Source organism: Chenopodium album, chromosome 3 (assembly GCF_948465745.1).
Source record: "Chenopodium album chromosome 3, dcCheAlbu1.1, whole genome shotgun sequence".
Classification (NCBI taxonomy): Eukaryota; Viridiplantae; Streptophyta; class Magnoliopsida; order Caryophyllales; family Amaranthaceae; genus Chenopodium; species Chenopodium album.
In genome coordinates, this window is record NC_137836.1 from 80,977,006 (window position 1) to 80,999,110 (window position 22,105).

A 22,105-nucleotide genomic window follows, 5' to 3' on the forward strand; every position below is an offset into this window, starting at 1 on the left:
ACCCAGAAACACAAAAAAATTGAAACAAAAAACCCTTAATGTTGAAACCCAGAAACGCAAAAAAATTGAAACAAAAAACCCTTAATGTTGTTGTTGTTGTTGTTACGGTGGTGTTGTTGTTGTTGTTGCGGTGGTGGTGTTGTTGTTGTTGCAGTGGTGGTATTGTTAGTTGTTGTTGCGGTGGTGTTATTGTTGTTGTAGAGAAAGAGAAGTGAATGGGACGGAGAGATCGAGAAGGCCAGAAGAGCTAGAGGAGAGAGAAGGGAGAGCAGAGGAGAAAGAAGGGAGAGGAGAGAGTGAAAGAGGCGGACTGAGAGGAGAGAGAAGGAGCAAGCTAAGCTTTTAGGGTTTTAAGGAGAGATAAGGCCGGTTTTTTTTTTTAATAATTAAAAGGTACGGTTCACAAAGGCACCGGTTCAAACCGGTGGCCTTTATGTTTTTGGCACCGGTTTGAAGTGAACCGGTGCCTTTTATTCTGGTTCAGCTTCCAACCAATTTTGTAGGCCATTTTTGGCACCGGTTTGGACTAAACCGGTGCCAATTAGGGGGTGCCTTTTTGATATTTTCTACTAGTGTGATGATGATGAATAGTCATGTTTTACCTGATTCTTACATTCTTGAAAGTTTTATTGGTGGTTTGAGACCTGCTGTGGAACCCTTTGTCAAAGCTTTTAAACCCTCTAGCATTGCTCAGGCTGTTGAGTATGCAAGATTGCAGGAAGAATCCTTATCTTCTGCTGCTGTGCATTTTAAGCAATCTAAACCTCTTTTTACCCCTAAGACTCCTAATACCAGTACCCTACCTCCTTTATTGCCTACACCTAAGTCTCTTCCTTCAAACCAAGCCCAAACAAACACAAAACCATACAAACACATTTCAGCAGATGTCAGGCAAGAGAAAATAGCTAAGGGCCTATGTTACTACTGTGACCAACCTTATAACAGGAAGCATAAATGTCAGTTTAGGAATAAACCTCAACTATTTACAGTTGAAATTCCTGGAGATTCATATTCTGATGTTGATGATGATTCTGAGCTGGTTGTTGTTTCTGATTTTGACCCACAAATCTCAGTTCATGCTTTATCTGGTAATCAGTCTTTTCAGACTATGAGAGTGAAGGGTAAGGTGTAAGGAAAGGATTTACATATCCTCATTGACTCAGGCAGCACCCATAACTTTGTTGATGTTAATGTTGCAACAAAATTGGGCTGTCAGTTGAGTTCAATTCCTTTCCAGACTGTGTATGTGGCAGATGGTAATCACATTCTTTGTCAGCAAATGTGTAAAGGTTTCACTTGGGAAATGCATGGCCATGAGTTTGATGCTGATGTTTTGTTGATACCCTTGGGTAGCTGTGACATGGTTTTGGGTATACAATGGCTCAGATTGTTAGGTCCTATTCATTGGGATTTTCAGAAGTTAAGGATGGAGTTTGATTTGCATAATGAGCATTTCATTCTTAAGGGCATGCCATCTAGGAAGCTGGCTGTGATTGAGGGGAGCCCTAATGGGAAGATCTTAGATTCTGGTGTTCAGCTGTGTTTGATGCAAGTCTTATATGGTGAGAGTATGATTATGCGGATGGAACAGAACAACTCTAGTATTCTGACCTGTTCTGAATTTTCAGCTTTGAAACAACAATTTCAGGTTGTCTTTGATGAACCTAAGGATCTACAACCTGAAAGAGGAGTGTTTGATCACTCAATTCCCTTGTTGTCAGGAAGTACACCTGTTAACATTAGGCCATACAGGTATCCATTGAAACAAAGGAATGTAATTGAACAATTGGTGCAAGAAATGTTGGATAGGGGAATAATTCAAAATAGTTCAAGTCCCTTTGCTTCACATGTGGTTTTGGTTGGGAAGAAAGATGACACTTGGAGACTTTGTGTTGATTACAGGGAGCTCAATAATAGGACAGTCAAGAACAAATTCCTGTCATTGATGAGCTAATTGATGAGTTGGCTGGAGCTTCTGTATTTAGCAAGTTGGACTTAAGGGCAGGGTATCATCAAATGAGGGTTAGAGCTGAAGATGTCTTTAAAACAGCTTTTAAAACCCACACGGGACATTATGAATTCCTAGTTGTGCCTTTTGGCTTAAATAATGCCCTTGCCTCTTTTCAAGGATGGATGAATTTTGTTTTTAGACCATTGCTTAGGAAGTGTGTTTTGGTCTTCTTTGATGATATATTGGTATACAACAAGAACTTAACAGAACACTGGCAACACTTAGCTGAGGCGTTTGAGTTGATGAGGCAGAATAACATGTTTGCTAAAGAAAGTAAATGTATTTTTTCCACATCCAAGGTTGATTATCTTGGTCATTTCATTACTCAAAATGGGGTTGAGACTGATCCTAAGAAGATTTCTGCAATAAGCAGCTGGCCTGTACCTTCTTGTATCAAGGAATTAAGAAGCTTTTTGGGATTGACAGGTTAGTACAGGAAGTTTGTTAAGGGGTATGCTCTTTTGTGTAAGCCATTGACAGATCAATTGAAGAAAGGTGGCTTTAGTTGGAATGATCAAGCTCAATCTGCTTTTGAGTCCTTAAAAACTGCCATGGTTACAGCACCAGTTTTAGCAATTCCAGACTTTGACAAACAATTTGTTTTGGAGACTGATGCATCCAAAACTGGAATAGGGGCAGTGCTGATGCAGGATAGTCATCAATTGGCTTTTATAAGTAGATTTTTGGGGCCAAAGTGGCAAAAACTATCTGTATATGATAAGGAGTTGTTAGCAATTGTATTTTCAGTGCAGAAATGGGAGCAATATTTGGTGGGATCCCATTTTGTCATCAAAACTGATCAGAAAAGTTTGAAGTGGCTGCTTCAACAGAAAATCTCAACACCTTTACAACAATTTTGGCTTTCCAAGTTGATGGGATTTGACTATGAAATCCAGTATAAGAGTGGCAAGGAAAATGTGGTTGCAGATGCATTATCTAGGGTGCAAGGTGTTGAAATTCTGCTATTGGCTATATCTGTGGTAGATTCAAATTTAGCAACACTGATTTCTGCAAGCTATCAGTTGGATGATAATTACAAGGCTATCATCCAACAATTACAGGATCAAGTGCTTGTTCCTGGTTTTCAATGGGACAACAATTTACTCAGAAGGAAAGGGAAGATTGTGGTTGCACCTGACTTGCAGTTGAGACACAAAATTTTATCTTGGCATCATGATTCTCCTGAAAGTGGACATGGTGGTAGAGAATTGACTCTTAAGAGAGTTAAGAAGATGTTCTATTGGAAAGGCCTTTCTACAGAAGTCAGTCAGTTTGTGAGAAATTGCACTATCTGTCAAGCTGTTAAGTATGATACAGCAGCTTATCCTGGCCATTTGCAACCTCTGCCTATCCCTGAAGAAGCATGGATGGATATTTCAATGGACTTTATTACAAGTTTGCCTAAGTCAGCAAGAAAGGAAGTTATCTTTGTGGTGGTTGATAGATTCAGCAAGTATGCTCATTTCATGGCTCTTGATCATCCTTTTACAGCAATACAGGTTGCTCAGTGCTATTTGGATCATGTTTTCAAGCTGCATGGGTGGCCTAGGTCTATTGTAAGTGACAGGGATCCAATATTCTTAAGTCAGTTTTGGAAGGGGTTATTTTCCTTGCATGGAACTGAGTTTCTTCTGTCTACTGCTTATCACCCCCAAATTGATGGTCAGACGACAGAGGTAGTCAATAGGTGTCTTGAGGCATATCAGAGGTGCATGACTGGAGAGCAACCTCAAGAGTGGCATAAATGGTTGCCCTTAGCAGAATGGTGGTATAATACACACTATCACTCTGCCCTTCAGCTTACTCCCTATGAGGTTGTCCATAATCAACCTCCACTACTCCATTTACCTTATTTGGCAGGTGAGGTTAAAAATGATGAGGTGGACAGAAGTCTGTAGAGAAGGGAAATGATGATTTCAGAGCTGAAATTTCATTTGGAGAGGGCTTAGAACAGAATGAAAACACAAGCTGATAAGCATAGATCTGAAAGAAGCTTTCAAGCTGGTGATTATGTTTGGTTGAAATTGCAAGCTTATAGACAACATACTGTACAGAAAAGGAACAATCAGAAGCTCTCTCATAAGTATTTTGGTCCATTTCAAGTTTTGGCAGCTGTTTGTAAGGTGGCTTATAAGCTGAAATTGCCTCCTGAAGTCAAGATTCATGACACTTTTCATGTTTCTCAGTTGAAACAGTTTCGGGGGCAGCTTCCATTGGTTGCTCATATTCCTCCAGTTTTCCAGGGTCATATAGTTGGGTCTGATGAAATTAAACCAACTGCTATATTGGACAGGAAGGTGGTCAGATTTCATAATAGAGCTCAGGTGCAGTATCTTGTTCATTGGGTTGGGTTTCCTGCTTATGAGGCCACTTAGGAACCTGCAGAGTCTTTTGAGCAGTGTTTTCCTGATTTTCAGATTCCTTAGACTTGAGGTCAAGTCTTTTAAAAGGGGGGAAGATATGATACAGTTGGTTGTAATTGGGATTAATTAATCATGCTTTTGTCATGATTAATAGTTTGTTACGGGTTAGCTTATTAGTTTGTTATAGCTAATAAAGCTAATAAAAGTTTGTTAGAGGAAATTAGTTACAAGTGGGAGGGTTAGTTAGTTAGTGGGAAGTTGACGTGGAATTCCACTAGCTTAAATACTGTAGCTACAACTGTATTTCATTAATTCAATTCAATACACATTTAATTCCTCTTCTTTCCTTCTTTCCTCTGAATTTCTCTCTCTTCTTTCTCTCTCTACAAACTCAGAATTCCGCCATTAAAGAAGCTTGAAGCTTCTCCCTTATCAATCAAGTAATAAAAAAACAGAGGAAGTATTTTTCATTTTTATGTTTATTTTTTGAGGGGAACATAAATTAGATTATGACGCTTAAGTGAACCATTACTCAAAAAAATTAAAAAAGAAAGCTTAATTGGACCAAATGCTATACATAGCCCTTAGGGCTATATATAAGCATTGAATTTACTCTTGAAAAATGTATAAAGTTAGGAATTCATGACAAAAACACGCGCAGATCGGTGTAATTAGTGTGTTTTTGTCATGATTTTCTAAATTTAAACAATTTTCAAGAGTAAATTAAATGCTTATATGTAGCCCTTAGGGCTATGTATAACATTTTCCTTAAATATATTACTGGAACACCAGCTTGCACATTAAATGTTAAGCTGCCCAAATAAATGGAGTATTCATTATTTTTTGCAATTTGTCAATATTTACTCAATACTAATCGAGGTGTATATATTTCTTAATAATATATAAAATAAAAAATAAAAAATCGAGTGTATTTATAAGCACGAGTGTACTACATTTCCATTAGAGAGCCACCACAATTTCTTAAATATTTTCTCTTAAATTCCATATGTTAATTATCGATCACCTTAATATTCCTTTTAGTGTTATTCAATCACCTTAATATAATCATCAAAGATGGAAGCTGAAAACGGAGTTGAGTTTCTTTGCAACAAAACTCTTTTAGTCACTGGCGCCACTGGCTTCCTAGCAAAAGGTGATGACCTTAGCCTCATCTATGCAACTAAATAGCTTAGAAAGGTGATGACCTTTAGGACTCGGTCGAATGGCAAACTACAATATTTTAACATTTTTATTCGAGCTTTTTAAGAGTTTGAATTGTTCGAGTTTTAGTCATCTAAATGTATTCATTTCCATTTTGAGACTAAACTTCAGCTGAATAAGCATCCCACATATCAAAAACAGCTTAAACACGACATCTTTTACATCTTTAAATGCATATAATATAATATTTGTCTTATTGTCTACTCAAAGAATAAAGGTAAATTTGGCATACATTTAATTTGTTTGTCTTTATAATTTAATTTTTTTTTTCAAAATATTAAACAAAAATTTAATTTCGTGAAAAGTTATACAAATATGTCAAAGTTACAAAGTATCAAATTTGAATAAGCCTTAAAAACCTATATATACTTGTAGTTGTACTCCATATATGATTAAATTTATATCATGTAAATAAAATTAAACAAGGTTTTCACAAACATTAATGATCAGTTGAACAAGGAGTAATTAATGTATTTTGCTCGTATTTTTCAATGAAATACTTTTTCTCTTTTGATATGATAGTGCTCGTGGAGAAGATACTTCGAATTCAGCCAAATGTGAAAAAGTTATACCTTCTTATAAGAAGCAAAGATAACAAATCACCACTTAAAAGGCTACATGATCAGGTATATAATACTTGTACTTATATATAATATGATATTTAAACTTAGAAAAATAATCAAATATTTAAATAAAGTTGATTGGTGCATCCGAGAATTCCTGAAATGATAGATGCATTCATGCATGGTGCGCGCGCGTATACGCACCATACGCTCATACGCGCGCCATCTTACATATACGTACGTAATCCGCTGAGGGGCATTAGGGTCGTCGTACGTGTTTCTCACATCAAGTTAATCATTTATTTGATTATGTATAGATTATAGCCAAGGAATTGTTTCAAGTGCTAAGAGAAGTACATGGAGCCGAGTTCGATTCATTCATATCTAAAAAAGTTGCACCAATTGACGGGGATACATCATTGATCAATTTGGGATTAAATGACGACAATGAAATATACAAGGAAATTGACGTTATCATTCATTCGGCTGCGGTGACTAAGTTCCAAGAGAGGTAATGATTTTACATACTTATCATAATATTTCAAACATAGTCGTGACATTTTTGGTTTAGAAAGACCAACTTCATGCTAGCAAATGACGTAGATAGCCAGATAGGATTTGACAGTGTCTTATCTGACATTTTTGTGGCCTGGAGTGAAAACTAAATAAGGCCCCCTAAGACCTAAACAATGAACTCGTATTTCATAAAAAATATATCGATGAATAATTTCATGAATTTTTAACTCATGTCTTAGCATTCACTTTGTTAATGGTTATTTGCAACTTTGGAATTTTTTATATTTCACAAATAATACCCTAAAGTTGCAGATAATCATTAACAAAGGTAGTATATAATATTTTGTTGTTATATACTCCCTCTGTCCCTAATTGTTTGCTCCACTTTCTTTTTTAGCGTGTCCCCAAAAGATTGTCCCATACTATTTTTGGCATGTTTTCCCACTTGCACTCTCTCTATCTCTCTCTTCTCATTGATATTTGTGTCAACCCATATGCACCATTTTTTGCCCAAAGCCTTAATAAAGTGAATTTATAGTTTGGGGCAAACAATTAGGGACAGAGGGAATAATGCATTAATGCATGTCAATATATAATTACGCAGGTATAATCTATCACTAGAAATCAACACCCTTGGGGCTAAAAATGTGTTGCAATACGCAAAGACGTGCCCAAAACTGCAGATTCTTCTTCATGTGTCAACTGGTTAGAATTTCAAATCACTTTGCGTTCTTTTCTAATTAAGCTTTCTCACATATATATATTCTCTTTCTGATAACTCTATTTCCCACAATCCTTAAAAAAACTACCCCTAAACGCATTCATCTCAATTTTAGCATAATTTCTTGTATAGCTGGTAAAAGAAGTACTAATATTAGCATTATTCTTGCTAATAAGCTACTCCCTCCGTCCCTAAATTACATTTCTGATCTACTTCTAGCATTTATTTCTCACATAATAGAGAGAAGTAGGAATACAATTTAGGAACAAAAGGAGTACCGGAGTAGTAAAAGAAGTACAAGTATATAGAATAGATGATAAACTTTTTGTTTCATTAGCTTATGTTTGCAGACAAAAGGCAGGGCTAATACCTGAAACCCTGTGTAAGACATTAAGTGACATAGTTGGGTTAAACATTGAAGTAGAAAAGAAGTTAGTTGATAATAAGTTGAATGATCTCGCGAGGAAGGGAGCTTCCACAAAGAAAATCCGAGATACGATGAAAAGTTTAGGCCAAAAAAGGTGAGTTCACGTTTCGATTTTTAAAACAAATTCATTACTTAGCTAAGCTAGTTAAAGAAGCAAGTATAGTGTAAGATTTGTTATTGTGACTTTGGTTCTATACATGTAGGGCGAATATGTACGGATGGGTTAATACATACGCGTTCACAAAAGCAATGGGAGAAATGCTTATATGGGAGCACAAAGAAGATTTACCAATTGTTATTGTTCGCCCTACAATGATTGGTAGTACTTACAAAGAACCATTTCCTTGTTGGATCGAAAGTGTAGGGTAAGACTTTTTTATAACTACGATTTTATTTGCATAGAGATTATTTGATAAAACCTAAGCTACTTTTAAAACTTCGCTTATATGATTTTAAATTATTCTCGTAAAATAAATGAAAAAAATAAGGCGAGGAAACATATAGTATGATAATCGATGTATTGAAATGGTGCTTAAATTAATTTTTCAAGTTTATTCTTCTTTGGACATATCGACGTTTTTTGAAGTAATTAACTAATATATAATTTGTTCTATTTTCTTTATGTTGATTTTTCACAGAAGCATAAGCATGCTTTCAATTGTATATGGCAAAGGACTAACTCATTTTACACACGCTGATAGTAACGCTATCATTGATATGGTGAGTGGAATCTTATTACGGGCGTGCCAATCACGTGAATTTTAATTTACCCTTTCCCTCCTTTTTTCTTAATTGGCACGTGACATGATCACCGCCGGAAAATAAATGTCAATGATGACTTTTCGATTAAGGGTAGTCTCTTACAACATTTATCCTCTTATTAGGTAGTTTTTTACAATATTATTTTTTATTAGGTAGTTTCTCGCAAAGAAAGTGCTTTATAAAGTAGTTTTTAGGCCATGTTTGGGCTTTGACCTAAAAGCGCATTTTCGGGCTACCCAAACCCGCACTTTTTTTCTCTATTGATGGTCCGCTCTATTTATGACCAATATATTATCGAATGGATATTGGATGATTGCAGATTCCAGTTGATATGGTGGTAAATTCAATAATCATGGGAATGGTGGCAAATGCGAATAAGCCATGTTTAACAATATATCATGTGGGTTCATCTATGAGAAATCCGTTAGCTCTACATAAGTTGGTTGAAAACAATTATCGATACTTTAACAATAACCCAAGGATTGATGCTCAAGGAATGCCTGTGAATATTAAAAAAGCCTTGTTGGTGAAAGGTCGACTCCATTTTTCAATGCTTTTGGTGCGGGACATCCTTAAATTAATGGTAAGTATTTGTTTAATGGCAATTTTCTATATATAATCGGTTATATCTTATGTTTGGTATGATTAGAATATCTTTTTGTTCATTTGCAACATATATAGTCTCATATAATAATATAGGGATTACTCACTTATTCTGTCAGTGTTATAGAGGTTATTCGATCTGTTGTTTAATGATTATTCCATAAGTTGATAAGTATAATAAATTAATAAATGTAGGTAGTTATACAGTGTGGCCAACTAGATTATAGTATTATACGGAGTACTTAATACCAACCATTTATTCTTTTCTTTTTTTTTTTCCTTGAAAAATGCCAACCAGTCAACCACTTTTTTTTAATGTCAGCCAAATTAGTTGACAACAACGTTATTTATTTCAATTGAAGATATATACTACTCCGTATCTGTAGCCATGTACTCATGTACGTAGGTGGAATACGAGTATCTTTTTAGGGATCATGGTTATGATGAAAGACTGTCTATCCATTTGTTCAGTTTGTTATACTTCGTATATGATGTCATATTACTTTCAATTTTATTACTCCATAGTAAATTGATTCTACTATTAAAACAACAAAGGTTTTTTAGTGCGGCAAGCCACATGGTGCGGCAGAGGTTACTTGTAAGGTGTTACTTGTATTTTAGGGCTACTTATATGGGTTATTTGTAGGGTGTTACTTGTATTATGAGGTTACTTGTATGGGTTACTTGTAGGGGTGAACATGGTCTGGTTTGGTGTGGTTTGAGTCTAAACCAAACCAAACCGCAAAATACGGTTTGGTCAATTTTCCAAACCAAACCAAACCATATTAGTATTGAAATCAAACCAAACCAAACCATAATAATGCGGTTTGGTGCGGTTTGGTTTGCGGTTTATGATTAGACGATATTTTTTCCTATAAATTGTCAAATATTAATAAAGTTCAAATAATTAGCCTAAAGGGATTAAATTCTACTACAAATTTTTAATAAAAATAACAATCAACTAATCAAGTGCTAAGTGCTAACACAATAACACATAATAAAAATAATACATAACAAATTAACAGTGGAAAAAAACATAATACATTTGTCCAAAAAAAATAATTCATACTACATTATAGTTATATGACCTATTGAATTTTAAGTATTGATATTTGAGATTGAGTATAGAGTATAGTAGTATACTGACCGTATAGTCTTCTAATGATTTTTCATTTTTTTTATAATATATAATAACTATTTTAATTTATTTAAAAATTACATAAATATTAAAATGCGGTTTACTGGTTTACGGTTTGGTTTGGTTTATAATTTTTGAAAAACCAAACCAAACCGCAAACCGTATTTCCCAAAAAATCGAAACCAAACCGTATTTTTTCAAACCGTAAACCAAACCAAACCGCTAAAATGTGGTTTGGTTTGGTTTGGTTACGGTTCAGACCAAACTGTGTACAACCCTAGTTACTTGTATGAGTTACTTGTAGGTGTTACTTTTATTCTGAGTAACTGCTACAACCTACAAGTAACTCTAAACCAAAACCCCATACCAAACCAGTAACACCCTACAAGTAATCCTAGAGTACAAGTAACACCTACAAGTAACCCCTGACCAAAACCAGTAACACTTGTACAAGTAACCTCATGATACAAGTAACACCTACAAGTCACCCCTGACAAAACCAGTAACACCCTACAAGTAACCCTTAACCAAAACTAGTAACACCCATATAAGTAACCCCGTAATACAAGTAACATCTACAAGTAACTCCTAACAAAACCAGTAACACCCTACAAGTAACCCCTGCCGCACCATGTGGTCAGCCGCATACAAAAATTTGTATTAAAACAAAGCAATATTTTCAATGAAAATGCTTAATCTTTATAGAGTATAGACACACTAATTTTGTCAATATATTATGTAGGTGTTGAAAATAGTGGATGGAGCATCATGCCATAAATTCAATGTTAATCAAGAAAAACTTGAGTTTCAAATAAAAGTGTCAGCGACAATGGCGATGGTATTTAGGCACTATTTGTTCTTTGTTGGCATGTAAGTTCAATGATTTAAAACATACATGTTTGTATATATTTTTTATCTTTGATTTTTGGTGTTGCAAAAATAAAATTCAAATACAAATTATTGAAGATAGATACTACGTATATAGTATAATCTGATTTTAGTTTATAATAAAAGTATTAATAAATTGATTAAATATTATTATTGCAGCTTTGATGACGAGAATACGGAGAAACTAAGGAGAGCAATGAGCAAAGAAGGAATGGATGGAAAAGTTTTAAACTTTGATCCCAATTGTATTAATTGGGATGACTATCTTCTTAACAATCACATTCCAGCAACAGTCAAATACTTGTTTTGATATTTCATTTCCTTAACTTATTACTCTCCCTTGTATGTTTAGATGATGTTGTATCATTACTCATTAGGGTAACATGTAATATTAGTATTAGTTTTCACAATATACAAAGTAATGAATTTGGTTATTATGAATTCTATATGTATATGCGTGGCCATCTTCATTACACTCGTACATATATATTACTACTATACTATGTATATCATAACTTTATAAGCATGTAGGGCCTGTTCTCATATGATTATTTTCATTTCAGTTCAGTTCAGTTTAGTTCAGCTCTAATAAGTTCAGTTCAGTTCAGTCAATGAGAACAAACTGGTGGACTTTATTGTACTCTATAATAAAAATTAAGGTACAACTGGTTAATTATACAATGAAATTGCTATCAAATGGGTTAGTGAACATTTTTGGTGTATGTGTTTGAGGAAGACCCATTATATTATTATTATTATTACAACCTCCGTTACAAGTTATGTGCAACGATTTGACATAAAGTATAGAGGAAAAATGTCTAATCGTTGCACATAACCTGTAACGGAGGTAGTAATAAACAAGGAAGAGGAGAGTATAACCCATAAATATGAGTATACCAAGAAGCTAAGGAGATGAGCAATGAGCAATGAACAATGGGCAATGAGCAAAGAAGGAATGGATGAGAAAGTTTTCAGCTTTAATCCCGATTGTATTAATTGGGATTACTATCTTGTTAACAATCACATTCCAGCAATAGTTAAATACTCGTAAGTACTTTTTTTGATATTTCATTTCCTTTCTCAATCTATACTCTTTTATATGTCGATTTACTATGCATCACATGTACGTACTACGTATTAATTTTTATTTTGCCCCTTTTGCCGACAAATATAGGAGGAAATACAAGTTTATTGGTTGAGGCCCAAGAATATGTTTTATACTCTATCATTTATCAATTTGATAAACAAGACATGTTTATCAAATGGCAATTATGTAAATATTTGGTCTTGATATTTGAGCTTATATAATAAATTACTCAGTGTAGTACTTATGCACAACTGTCACTATTCACGGCGTTATTTAACGGAAGTGGAACTCACAAACATCCACTTGTTCAGGAAGAAGGTTAGACCAACTTCAATGGAGATTTCAATGGGGGAAGAAAAGCTCACAAGCAATCGATAAACACCTACTATACCCGTAAGGGTTAATCATACCCTTAATTTCTCCCTTTTATCTTAGGGTTTTCGTTTAATTCGGCGGCAAAGCCGCCGAAAATGGTGGTCGAAAATGGAGGTACTTGAGGTTGGTGAAATCTCCATATTAGCAACTTGAAGAAGGAGGCAAAGAAGATGAAGGTGGGTGGGGAAGAGACAAAGTCTCCATTGTTGTGCAATGGCTGGAAATATACGAAGAAGATGAAGATGGAACAATAACAGCAGCTAATTAACTGTGATTATTAAATAACATAAACACCCTTCATTATCAACTAAAAATGACGCTTTTACCCCTTGATAAACTTCAAATTGTTTATCAAATTGATAAACCTGGGCAGCCCCAAATACAGTATGTCACCTTTGTTCTATTAGGATTTTTCCTAAAACCATTTCTAATTGTGAGACTTGATGGAGATCTTTTAGGAAAGGGAGAGTATTTTTTGAAAAAAAAATACCAATAAATTAGTATCTAAACTTAGCAACTCCAAAGAGTTGCTAAGTTTAGATACTTAACTTTGAGTCTCATTTGTTAAAAAAGCGTGGGTCATTTATTCGATATTATAATATATATTGTAATTTTTTTTTTTGAAAAACTTATAATATTGACTTGGTGGGCCATAAATTAAAAAGCGACATTAGTATAATTTAGAGACTCTCACCCAGAAACTAAATTTCACATGAGTTGCTAAATTGAGAATCGGATTGGATATCGCTATTATTGAAGTTTAAAAAATAACTCATTTAGTATTTCAATACTCTAAATTGAGTTTCGCCAATGAAGATTGTTTAGCATCAACAACAACTATACAATTTTTATTTAATTTTTTATTTATTTTTTTTTCCATTTGCTATGCAAACGAGGGGCTAAGCCCCCCAAAAAACTTACTTTATTCCTTTTCTTTTTGAGACTTATAAATCGAAGTTAAGAATTTGACCCTACATACATAGTTTGTTCATTTTTTTACGCCGAACTTATTCATTTCTGATCGAACATACATCAATAATTAAATATAACAAATAAATCATGAAGTTGCAATTTGCCAATTTGCAAATCAAATTTCAAGAAAATTAAATACATTTAACTCAAAACAGCGAATTTCTTGTCAAAGTGTCGTCATGGGAACTATTTTTCAGCAACTAAACAGGAAGGCATTATGAAAATTGATTATTGATACGAGTACTAATCAACTAATAAGGCCACAATTAAAGTATGCAAAAATCTTTCCTTTTCAAATTAAACAATTTTCGAAATTTCAAATCTCAACTAAATTCCTAAGTAATTTGAGTAGACACGTTAAACATTAATAAAAAATACGTAATTAAATATGGATTGAAATGGAAGGGAAACCCATGTCTTTTCATACGCTTGCCAAAATTAGAAATTTCCATAATGCATTTTCTTAGTTTGTCAGTAATACCTTTTTAAATTACTACTCCCTCCATTCCTTATTTTTTTGCCTCATTGCAAATATATAGGTCAAACTAATAAAACTTTTACTATAAATTCTCTCTAACCTATAAGTTTATATTCAAGTGAGATCTTGTTAGCCTCATTGTATATTTTATTATTATCAAGTTTTTGTAACTTTTACGCGTATAAAAATGGAGATATATACGGTTGAAGACATGTTTTGGAGACCGTGAAAAGTCAAATAGAACATTAAATAAGGGATAGAGGGAGTATTAGCAACCTAATCTTTAAACCCACTTGGGATAATATATTAATTGCATAGGATGATTAACCCTTTTTTTTTTTTTTTTGGAAAAGATTATAATTTCAATATACTCCGTATTTAATAATTAAAAAGTTTGTTCTTAAACTAGTCCCACCTGGTTGTTATTTTGTATGTTGCACCTAAAGATGGGCAACGGGTCGTGTTGTGTCGTCGCGGGCCGTGTCGCGGTGGTGGGCGTGCCGTGTCGTGCCGGCTCCGCGGCGGGCCGTACCATGCCGTGCCTAAATTTGGTACACCCCAGCCCACGACACAGCAGGGCCGGGCCGCGAGCCAAACCGTGCCACTTTTTTTTTTAATAATAAATGTAAATAAAAAACGATATATATATTTTTTAGTACAACTTAATTTTTATATAAATAATTTTATTAATTTATGTTTATGTTAATGTTAATTTATTTTGTTTTGAACAACTTTATTTTAATAAAGGTTATATAAATTATTTATCTAATTATGTTTAAGTTTATATAATAATTTTATTAATTTAGAAAAAAAACAACAATACATATAATAAAAAAAAAATTACGAGTGTCGTGCCGGGCCGTGCCGACGGGACGGCCACCGTGCCTCGTGCCGTGCCGTGCCGATTCCCAAATTTTTGTTCACGGCACGGCCCACGTCCCAGCCGCCGTACCGGAATCGTGACGGGCCCGTGCCCATCTTTAGTTGCACCTATTTAGCTTGGTAAATTTTATTTGATCTATGTTGTTTCTGAGTTAGTTGTTTGTATTTGGAAACCTATGTCTAACTCACATGACCCAACTCGAAAGTAACTCATTCTATATATTTGACTTAGCTTGTATGAGTACAATGATTTAGCATGACTTACACTCGAATTAAATCTGATGATCAGATGCTCTTGAATCTAACCTATATTATGTAAATACTCTAGCTATATATTGTTAGATTAGTCACGATACTAATTAATTTTCATAGTATCAAAGTTGTATAAATATTACTCCGTATTAACACAATATAAATACAGATATATTATCTAGTGGTTTTATGTAACAAATCATTTTATGCACGGAGTATTTTAAAAGTTCATGTACTCTATATTTCAAAAGAGCTTCCTGTAACCTGTAGATGTAGCTTATGAAATACGGAGTATTAATAATTAATTGAGCTATTTCATTTACTATCAATTAGTTTTACTCCGCTTATATCCCTCGTGAGGAAGGCTTCCTAATAATGATTTTTTATATTATCATTTAAAAAAATAAGTTTTATACTTCGTACTTGATAGTTGGTACTTCGTAAAGACTTGTATATGGTCTTATTTTTCTTCGATCTGATGGGCCTGGCCTTGTAACATTCAAGACATGTTATATCTACCATATTTAATAAATAAATACTTCTTCCGTTCTAGTAATATTGCAATAACTGGACTTTTACACTATTTATCAAGCTTATTTGACCACATATATATTATGATTTATATGTAAAATAAAATATAGTCATGTGGGATTTTGTTAGATTCGTCTCGTATAAAATACTTTCACAATATCAATTTTTATAACTTTTACTCTTGTACAATTATAGATAATTAACATATAAAATGTGCTTTATGATGCTTAATTTCATCCTTGTTGCAATATTTGTGAAACAGAGGGAGTAAAAATGATTGATCACCCACGTCTTATCTTGTCTAATTTTGTAATGCATTCAACTATATATGGTGGAGGTATCAATTTGGATACCTGAGTTAGATAGTCGGTCAGTGAGGTCAAAATTTATTTGTTACTTTCCCTGTATATATATATATATATATATATATATATATATATATATATATATATATATATATATATATATATATATATATATATATATATATATATATATATATATTTCATTATTACGTTATGAAGTAATTTGGACCATTAAATGTACAATAATCATTTAAGCATGCTTTGTACTCTGTAGTTTAAACCCAAAAAACATATTTATTTAATATTATATCTTTGGAAAAATTGTTTACAAGGGACAAATATGTTTGCTATTTTGTCTGAAAGGACCTTATATGTTTAAATTGGTCTAAGACCTTATTGATTTTGTTGTTTGGGGGGACCTTTTGTGTCATTTGGGAATTAGAAGAGAGAAGGAGGAATTGGAGGGAAATCGTGGGAAAAAAAAGGGGGTCATTTTTTAAAGTCACGTGAAAGGTCAACGTCGAAGAAGAAAGTCAATTTTGTCGGATTCAGAGCTCAAGATCCCCCCCCCCCAAACAACAAAATAAACTTATAAGGTTCTTTTAAACCATTTTAAACATATAAGGTCCTTTCAGACAAAATAGTGGACAACTGAACATATATGTCCTTTCCAGACAAATTTTCCTATATTTTTTTGACTCAATTTATTTTTTAATGTTGGATGCATGCATGCACAATTAAAAAAAATAAATAAATTAATTAATCAAAATAAAATAAAATAAAATTGTACAAGTATCAATTAGCTAATAGCTTCTAAATGCAGTGCTCGTGGAGAAGATACTTCGAGTTCAGCCAAATGTGAAGAAGTTATATCTTCTTATAAGAGCTAAGGATAACAAAGCAGCACTTGAAAGACTACATAGTGAGGTAGGTATCTTAATTATTTATTGGAAAAATTGCCCGGAATAATCCCACCTTTGGGCCGTCCACCCAAAATAATCCCACACTTTGGATTATTTTTAAATAATCCGACCTTTATATCCGATCCGCTCTAAATGGTCCCAACCGGTAATGTAACCTGTTATAACAGGTTACCTAACACATGGCGGCCTATGACTAGTCAAAAATATAAAAATAAAATAAATTTATAAAAAAAATAGATTTTTTAAAAGAAAAAAAAAATAGAAACAACCCATCACCGGCATGTTCCCTCCCGCAGCTCCGGCCACCGTACCCACCCCATAGCTGAGCATGTTCCCCCCCGCACCTCCGGCCACCTAGCCCCCAACCATAGCACCGATGCCAACGCCGGCGTCACGACGTCATCACCCTCCCCCTCCCTCCCTCACGCGGCATCCCCCTACCCTCGAAAACCCCTTTCTATCCCGATCCCAACCCCTACCCGTTCCTAAATAGGCCACGCTGACCTTCCCTGTCCCCCATCCCGAACTCCTCCCTTGACGTCGATTCTGGCCACACCAACCTCTATCTTCAACCAGTTTCATTGGTTTTGGTTTGGTGGGTTTTTGAATTTTCGAAGGGGGTTTGGGGTTTGCTTGGCTGGGGTCTTGTTCGGTTGCGGTGGTTCCAGGGTCTGGTTTGGTGGCGCCGTGGCGGTGGTTCCTGGGTTGGCTGGGGTCTGTTTTCGTGGCAGTGGTGGACTGGTGGTTCTGGGTTTGGGTGGCGGCGGGGATGGTGTGGTGGCTGAAACTTTGATTTTTTTTTTGTTAATTTTTTTTTTAATTTTGGACAAATCAAGTTGTGACACGTGTAAATTAAATTTAATAAAAAAAAATTACCTATTCAACCGGTTACTAGTCACTCAGGACCATTTAGAGCGGATCGAGTAAAATGGTCGGATTATTTAAAAATAATCCAAAGGTGGGATTATTTTGGGTGGACGGCCCAAAGGTGGGATTATTACGGGCAATTTTTTCTTATTTATTTTGTACTTAGACCTTCTCCATTGGTGAGATGCAGACTTGAGAGAGTTTCTTTGGAAGAGGGAGAGAGTATTTTTTGTAAAGGATACCAATAAGTTGGTATCTAAACTTCGCAACTCCAAAAGAAAGTTGCTAAGTTTAGATACTCAACTTTGAGTCTTATTTGACAAAAAGTGTGGGTTATTATCAATATTATAATATGTTTTGTAATTTATTTAAGTTTAATTTTATTTTATTTTTCTCTAAAAAAATTTATAATACTACCTCCGTTACATATTATGTGCAACGATTAGACATTTTCCCTCTCTACTTTACGTCAAATCGTTGCACATAACCTGTAATGGAGGTAGTATGATTTGATGGCTCATAAATTGAAAGTGACATTAGTATACTTTAGAAAGTCTCACCATAATTGGGAAATTAGACTTTACATGAGTTGCTAAATTGAAAAGTGGGTTGGGTATCACCATTAAAGGTAAAAAAAACAACTCATTTTGTATTTCAATAATCAAAGTTGAGTCTCACCATTGAAGATGATCTTAAGCCGGAAAATATTTACATATTATCGCTATATGACACTTCATGTACACGCGATTGATCGTATATATGCACTTATGCAGATCATTGGGAAGGATTTGTTCCGAGTTCTAAGAGAAAGACATGGCAACTTATTTGATTCTTTCATATCAGAAAAAGTGGCACCTATTATTGGAGACGTGTCATCAATCAATCTGGGCTTAACGAACAATGATAGCGACTTTCATAAGGATGTCAATGCTATCATTCATTCAGCAGCAATTACTAGATTTGAGGAGAGGTAATAAATAAATTTTGTGATTGTGAAGTATAATCTTTTGGAGATTTCATACTATATGAATTTTATGGAAATAGATTTTGACACATCCTTAATTGATTTTGGCACACTCTTATGTGAAAAGAGCATAGAAAACTATGCTCTCACATAAAGGTGTGTCAAAATCATTTTCCAAATTTTATATAATACAATATTTGTTTATGAGGATTATGATATTATTATTGATATATATAGGTATGATTCGGCTTTGGGAATCAACACTTTTGGAGCAAGGAATATCATTGGCTTTGCAAAGACGTGCCCTAATTTGCAAATTCTTATTGATGTTTCAACGAGTGAGTGAAATTAAAGCTTGATATTTTAATACATTTTCTTATAAAAATAAAAATTAAATAATAATCAACATTATAAACCCTAATTCGAAGAAATGATTATTGTAAGTTACAATTAAGTTTGTAGAAAATTAAAATGAAATGCATTTTTCGGATACTGTGATGTACTATATATTGTGTCTTTGAATTTTAAAAAAAATTAGATTTTTGATAAAGCCGGTAACATTTCTTGTGTTTAATTTCATCGTCGTAATAGCATATGTTTGTGGAAAGAAGACCGGGCTTATTCCGGAAACACTGTATAATTTGGATGAGAATTGTTGTGGGATTAGAGGGTTTGATGTTAATACAGAAAAGAAGTTGGTTGACAACACGTTGCTTGATCTCACAATCAAGGGAGCTTCTTCTAAAGAAATCCGAGATACCATGAAACAATTGGGTCTAAAATGGTAATTTAATTATTTTTCGAAACTCTCTTGATCGTCATCTATTATGTAATCAATTTTAAGCATTAATTAAGTCATCGTATAAGTCAATAAATAAATTTGTACTCCATATATGATACCTGAAGTTATATCTTAATAAAATGAATTGATTAGTTTTTAAATATATGCATTATTACTATTAGTAGTTGAATTTAACAACCTAATATATATTGTCACAATCATGGACGCGATAGGATATTCAATTCTATAAATTATTGAATTAAAAAGTTGGAGATCAAATTATTAAATTAAGCTATAAATCTAGTATTCTTGTTATAGATGTTGATTACTTATTATACAGGGCAAAATTGTATGGATGGCCTAATACTTATGTGTTTACGAAAGCCATGGGAGAGACACTTATCCACGAGCACAAAGGAAATTTACCACTAGTCATTATTCGCCCTACCATGATTAGCAGCACTTACAAAGAACCCTTTCCTGGTTGGATTGAAGGTTTAGGGTAAGCGAGCTCTTAATATACAATGAATAGAATTTATTTGAATGTTGAAATTGTATGTAATAGAATGACAAAAGTACGTAACTCATAAAATAATCACATGCATTGATGCATATATAATTGTGTATATTGACTATTGATAATGTCTGGCTAGTAGTTTAGTAAAATTTTTAAACTGTTGGAATCAATTCTCGTCTACATCATACTTACATTTATGTTTCACAACTTATATCTAGCTAATTTATTTTAAATTGTATGTTCATGCTTATTATTTGATGACAGAAGTTTAGCCAATGTTTCTATTCTAAATGGTAAAGGATATATCAATCTTATAAACGGTGATGGTAACACTATCTTTGATTCGGTAAGTCAAAACAAATCCTTATTCTGTTTTACATCGTGTACTTACTACATAGTAATTAATCATGCTATAAGAATAATATAATTTGAACTATATAATATGGTGATTGCAGATTCCGGTTGATATGGTGGCAAATTCCATACTAACGGCAATGGTAGCAAATGCAAATAAGCCTTGTTTAGAAATTTACCATGTGTGTTCTTGTTTGAGAAACCCTTTATTTCTTGGTAAAATACTTGACATCCATAGCAAATATTTCGCCAAAAACCCATGGTATAATGGTCAGGGAACGTTGGTGAAGACTAATAAGGGGACGTTTGGTTCACGAAATATAGATATGAGGTATGGGTTTAGAATGACTAAAACCCATACCATATGTTTGGTTGTCAAAAATATGAATTTCAAACCCATACCTCAAACCCATGAGGTATGGGGTTTAGAAACCTTGGGGGGGAGGTAGGTTTGGCTCATTCCATTCCCTTAGGTATCAAATAAAAGGAGAAAAAAGTGAGATATTCCATTCCAGAATTAAACCAAACACATGGTATTAAGTATCAAGTTCCAACCCGATACCACCTTAACCCCATTCCTGATTCCAACCCCATACCACTCTGTGAACCAAACACCCCCTAAGATCAGATTGGTGAAGAGTCAGAGTTCAATTCCAAATGTTATTAGTTCTGCTTATCGTTGTGTCCTTGGTAAATTTTCTTTTTTGCAAAATTTTTTATTGGGTATTTATTTTTACTCTCTTGGTGGGAAGAAGTTCATGTATATAATTGATAACATGATAAATGAAATCAATAAATCATACTTATGTGTTTCAAATTTTAAATTATATAATTAATTGCAGATGTTAAAAGTAGTGGATATGGCATCATGTCATTTTTTCAAGGCTTATCAAGATAAACTTGAAATGTACATAAAGGTGACATAAAGTTGCAACAAATTTCAGGCCCTATACATCATTTGCGGGCATGTAAGTGTTACACATCCACCCTTGTATTATTTCAAATTAAATTCTATATTCCATAAATGTAACATTTGAATATTGGTCCTATGTAAGGCAACCAATTATATAAGCCCCCTATTATATGGCTTAATTTGAATGAATAATGTGTAGTAGTATAAAAAATCATCGATATAATTTTCCTTATTAACAATGTATCATCAATTTCGGTACCTACATTATCGTAGATTCGAGGACAAGAACACCGAGAAGCTAAGGACAACGATGAGCAAACATGGGATGGAAGAAGAAGGTTTTAACTTCGATCCAAAGTGCATTGATCGGGAAGACTATCTTCTTAACAATCATATTCCAGCAACAGTCAAATACTTGTTTTAACGTATGCTTTCATTTGTTAAAGCTAAAATAAACTTCATTATCTGATCTATTGTAATACTTTTTTTTTTTCTTTTATCACTGTTTTAGTACTTCTAGTTGCAACTTGCAAGTATTGATTATATGTATTTTATTTTGATATTTAATCTAAAGGTGAATATCAAAAAGATTTTTTTTTTTTTTTTTTTTTTTTTTTTTTTTCAAGAAGGGTTAAATGATTGAGTGGATTATACTAGACATATCCAATTTTAGCTATGACTATCAAATAAA

At 33.7% G+C, this 22,105-nt stretch overlaps 3 protein-coding genes across 3 annotated transcripts; all 3 read left to right on the forward strand.

The window, feature by feature from the left end:
* Positions 1-3,966: 3,966 nt before the first annotated feature.
* On the forward strand, positions 3,967-4,386 carry LOC145625496 (uncharacterized). The gene has a single exon (XM_081678521.1). It carries the CDS (start codon positions 3,967-3,969, stop codon positions 4,384-4,386), a length of 420 nt encoding a protein of 139 aa, XP_081534647.1.
* A 762-nt stretch (positions 4,387-5,148) lies between these two features.
* Positions 5,149-11,638, forward strand: LOC145619244 (fatty acyl-CoA reductase 3-like). The gene is made up of 10 exons (XM_081673900.1): positions 5,149-5,527; positions 6,118-6,221; positions 6,476-6,669; positions 7,279-7,379; positions 7,733-7,916; positions 8,026-8,187; positions 8,461-8,542; positions 8,904-9,167; positions 11,068-11,195; positions 11,373-11,638. The coding sequence occupies exons 1-10, from the start codon at positions 5,449-5,451 to the stop codon at positions 11,521-11,523; spliced, it is 1,449 nt and encodes a 482-aa protein (XP_081530026.1). The 5' UTR covers positions 5,149-5,448; the 3' UTR covers positions 11,524-11,638.
* A 494-nt stretch (positions 11,639-12,132) lies between these two features.
* On the forward strand, positions 12,133-20,831 carry LOC145625497 (fatty acyl-CoA reductase 3-like). Its single transcript, XM_081678522.1, has 11 exons — positions 12,133-12,260; positions 12,539-12,618; positions 12,736-12,789; positions 16,919-17,022; positions 18,659-18,855; positions 19,087-19,187; positions 19,441-19,633; positions 19,971-20,132; positions 20,412-20,493; positions 20,603-20,785; positions 20,826-20,831. Exons 1-11 carry the CDS (start codon positions 12,133-12,135, stop codon positions 20,829-20,831), a joined length of 1,290 nt encoding a protein of 429 aa, XP_081534648.1.
* The last annotated feature ends 1,274 nt before the right edge of the window (positions 20,832-22,105 follow it).

Coding starts and splice junctions, on each gene's coding strand:
- LOC145625497 (XM_081678522.1), top strand. CDS start 12,133: ATGAGCAATGAACAATGGGCAATGAGCAAAGAAGGAATGGATGAGAAA. Junction 12,261..12,538: donor CCAGCAATAGTTAAATACTC/GTAAGTACTTTT, acceptor TACTCAGTGTAG/TACTTATGCACAACTGTCAC. Junction 20,133..20,411: donor GGTTGGATTGAAGGTTTAGG/GTAAGCGAGCTC, acceptor ATTTGATGACAG/AAGTTTAGCCAATGTTTCTA.
- LOC145625496 (XM_081678521.1), top strand. CDS start 3,967: ATGAAAACACAAGCTGATAAGCATAGATCTGAAAGAAGCTTTCAAGCT.
- LOC145619244 (XM_081673900.1), top strand. CDS start 5,449: ATGGAAGCTGAAAACGGAGTTGAGTTTCTTTGCAACAAAACTCTTTTA. Junction 5,528..6,117: donor CACTGGCTTCCTAGCAAAAG/GTGATGACCTTA, acceptor TTGATATGATAG/TGCTCGTGGAGAAGATACTT. Junction 7,380..7,732: donor TCTTCTTCATGTGTCAACTG/GTTAGAATTTCA, acceptor TTGTTTCATTAG/CTTATGTTTGCAGACAAAAG.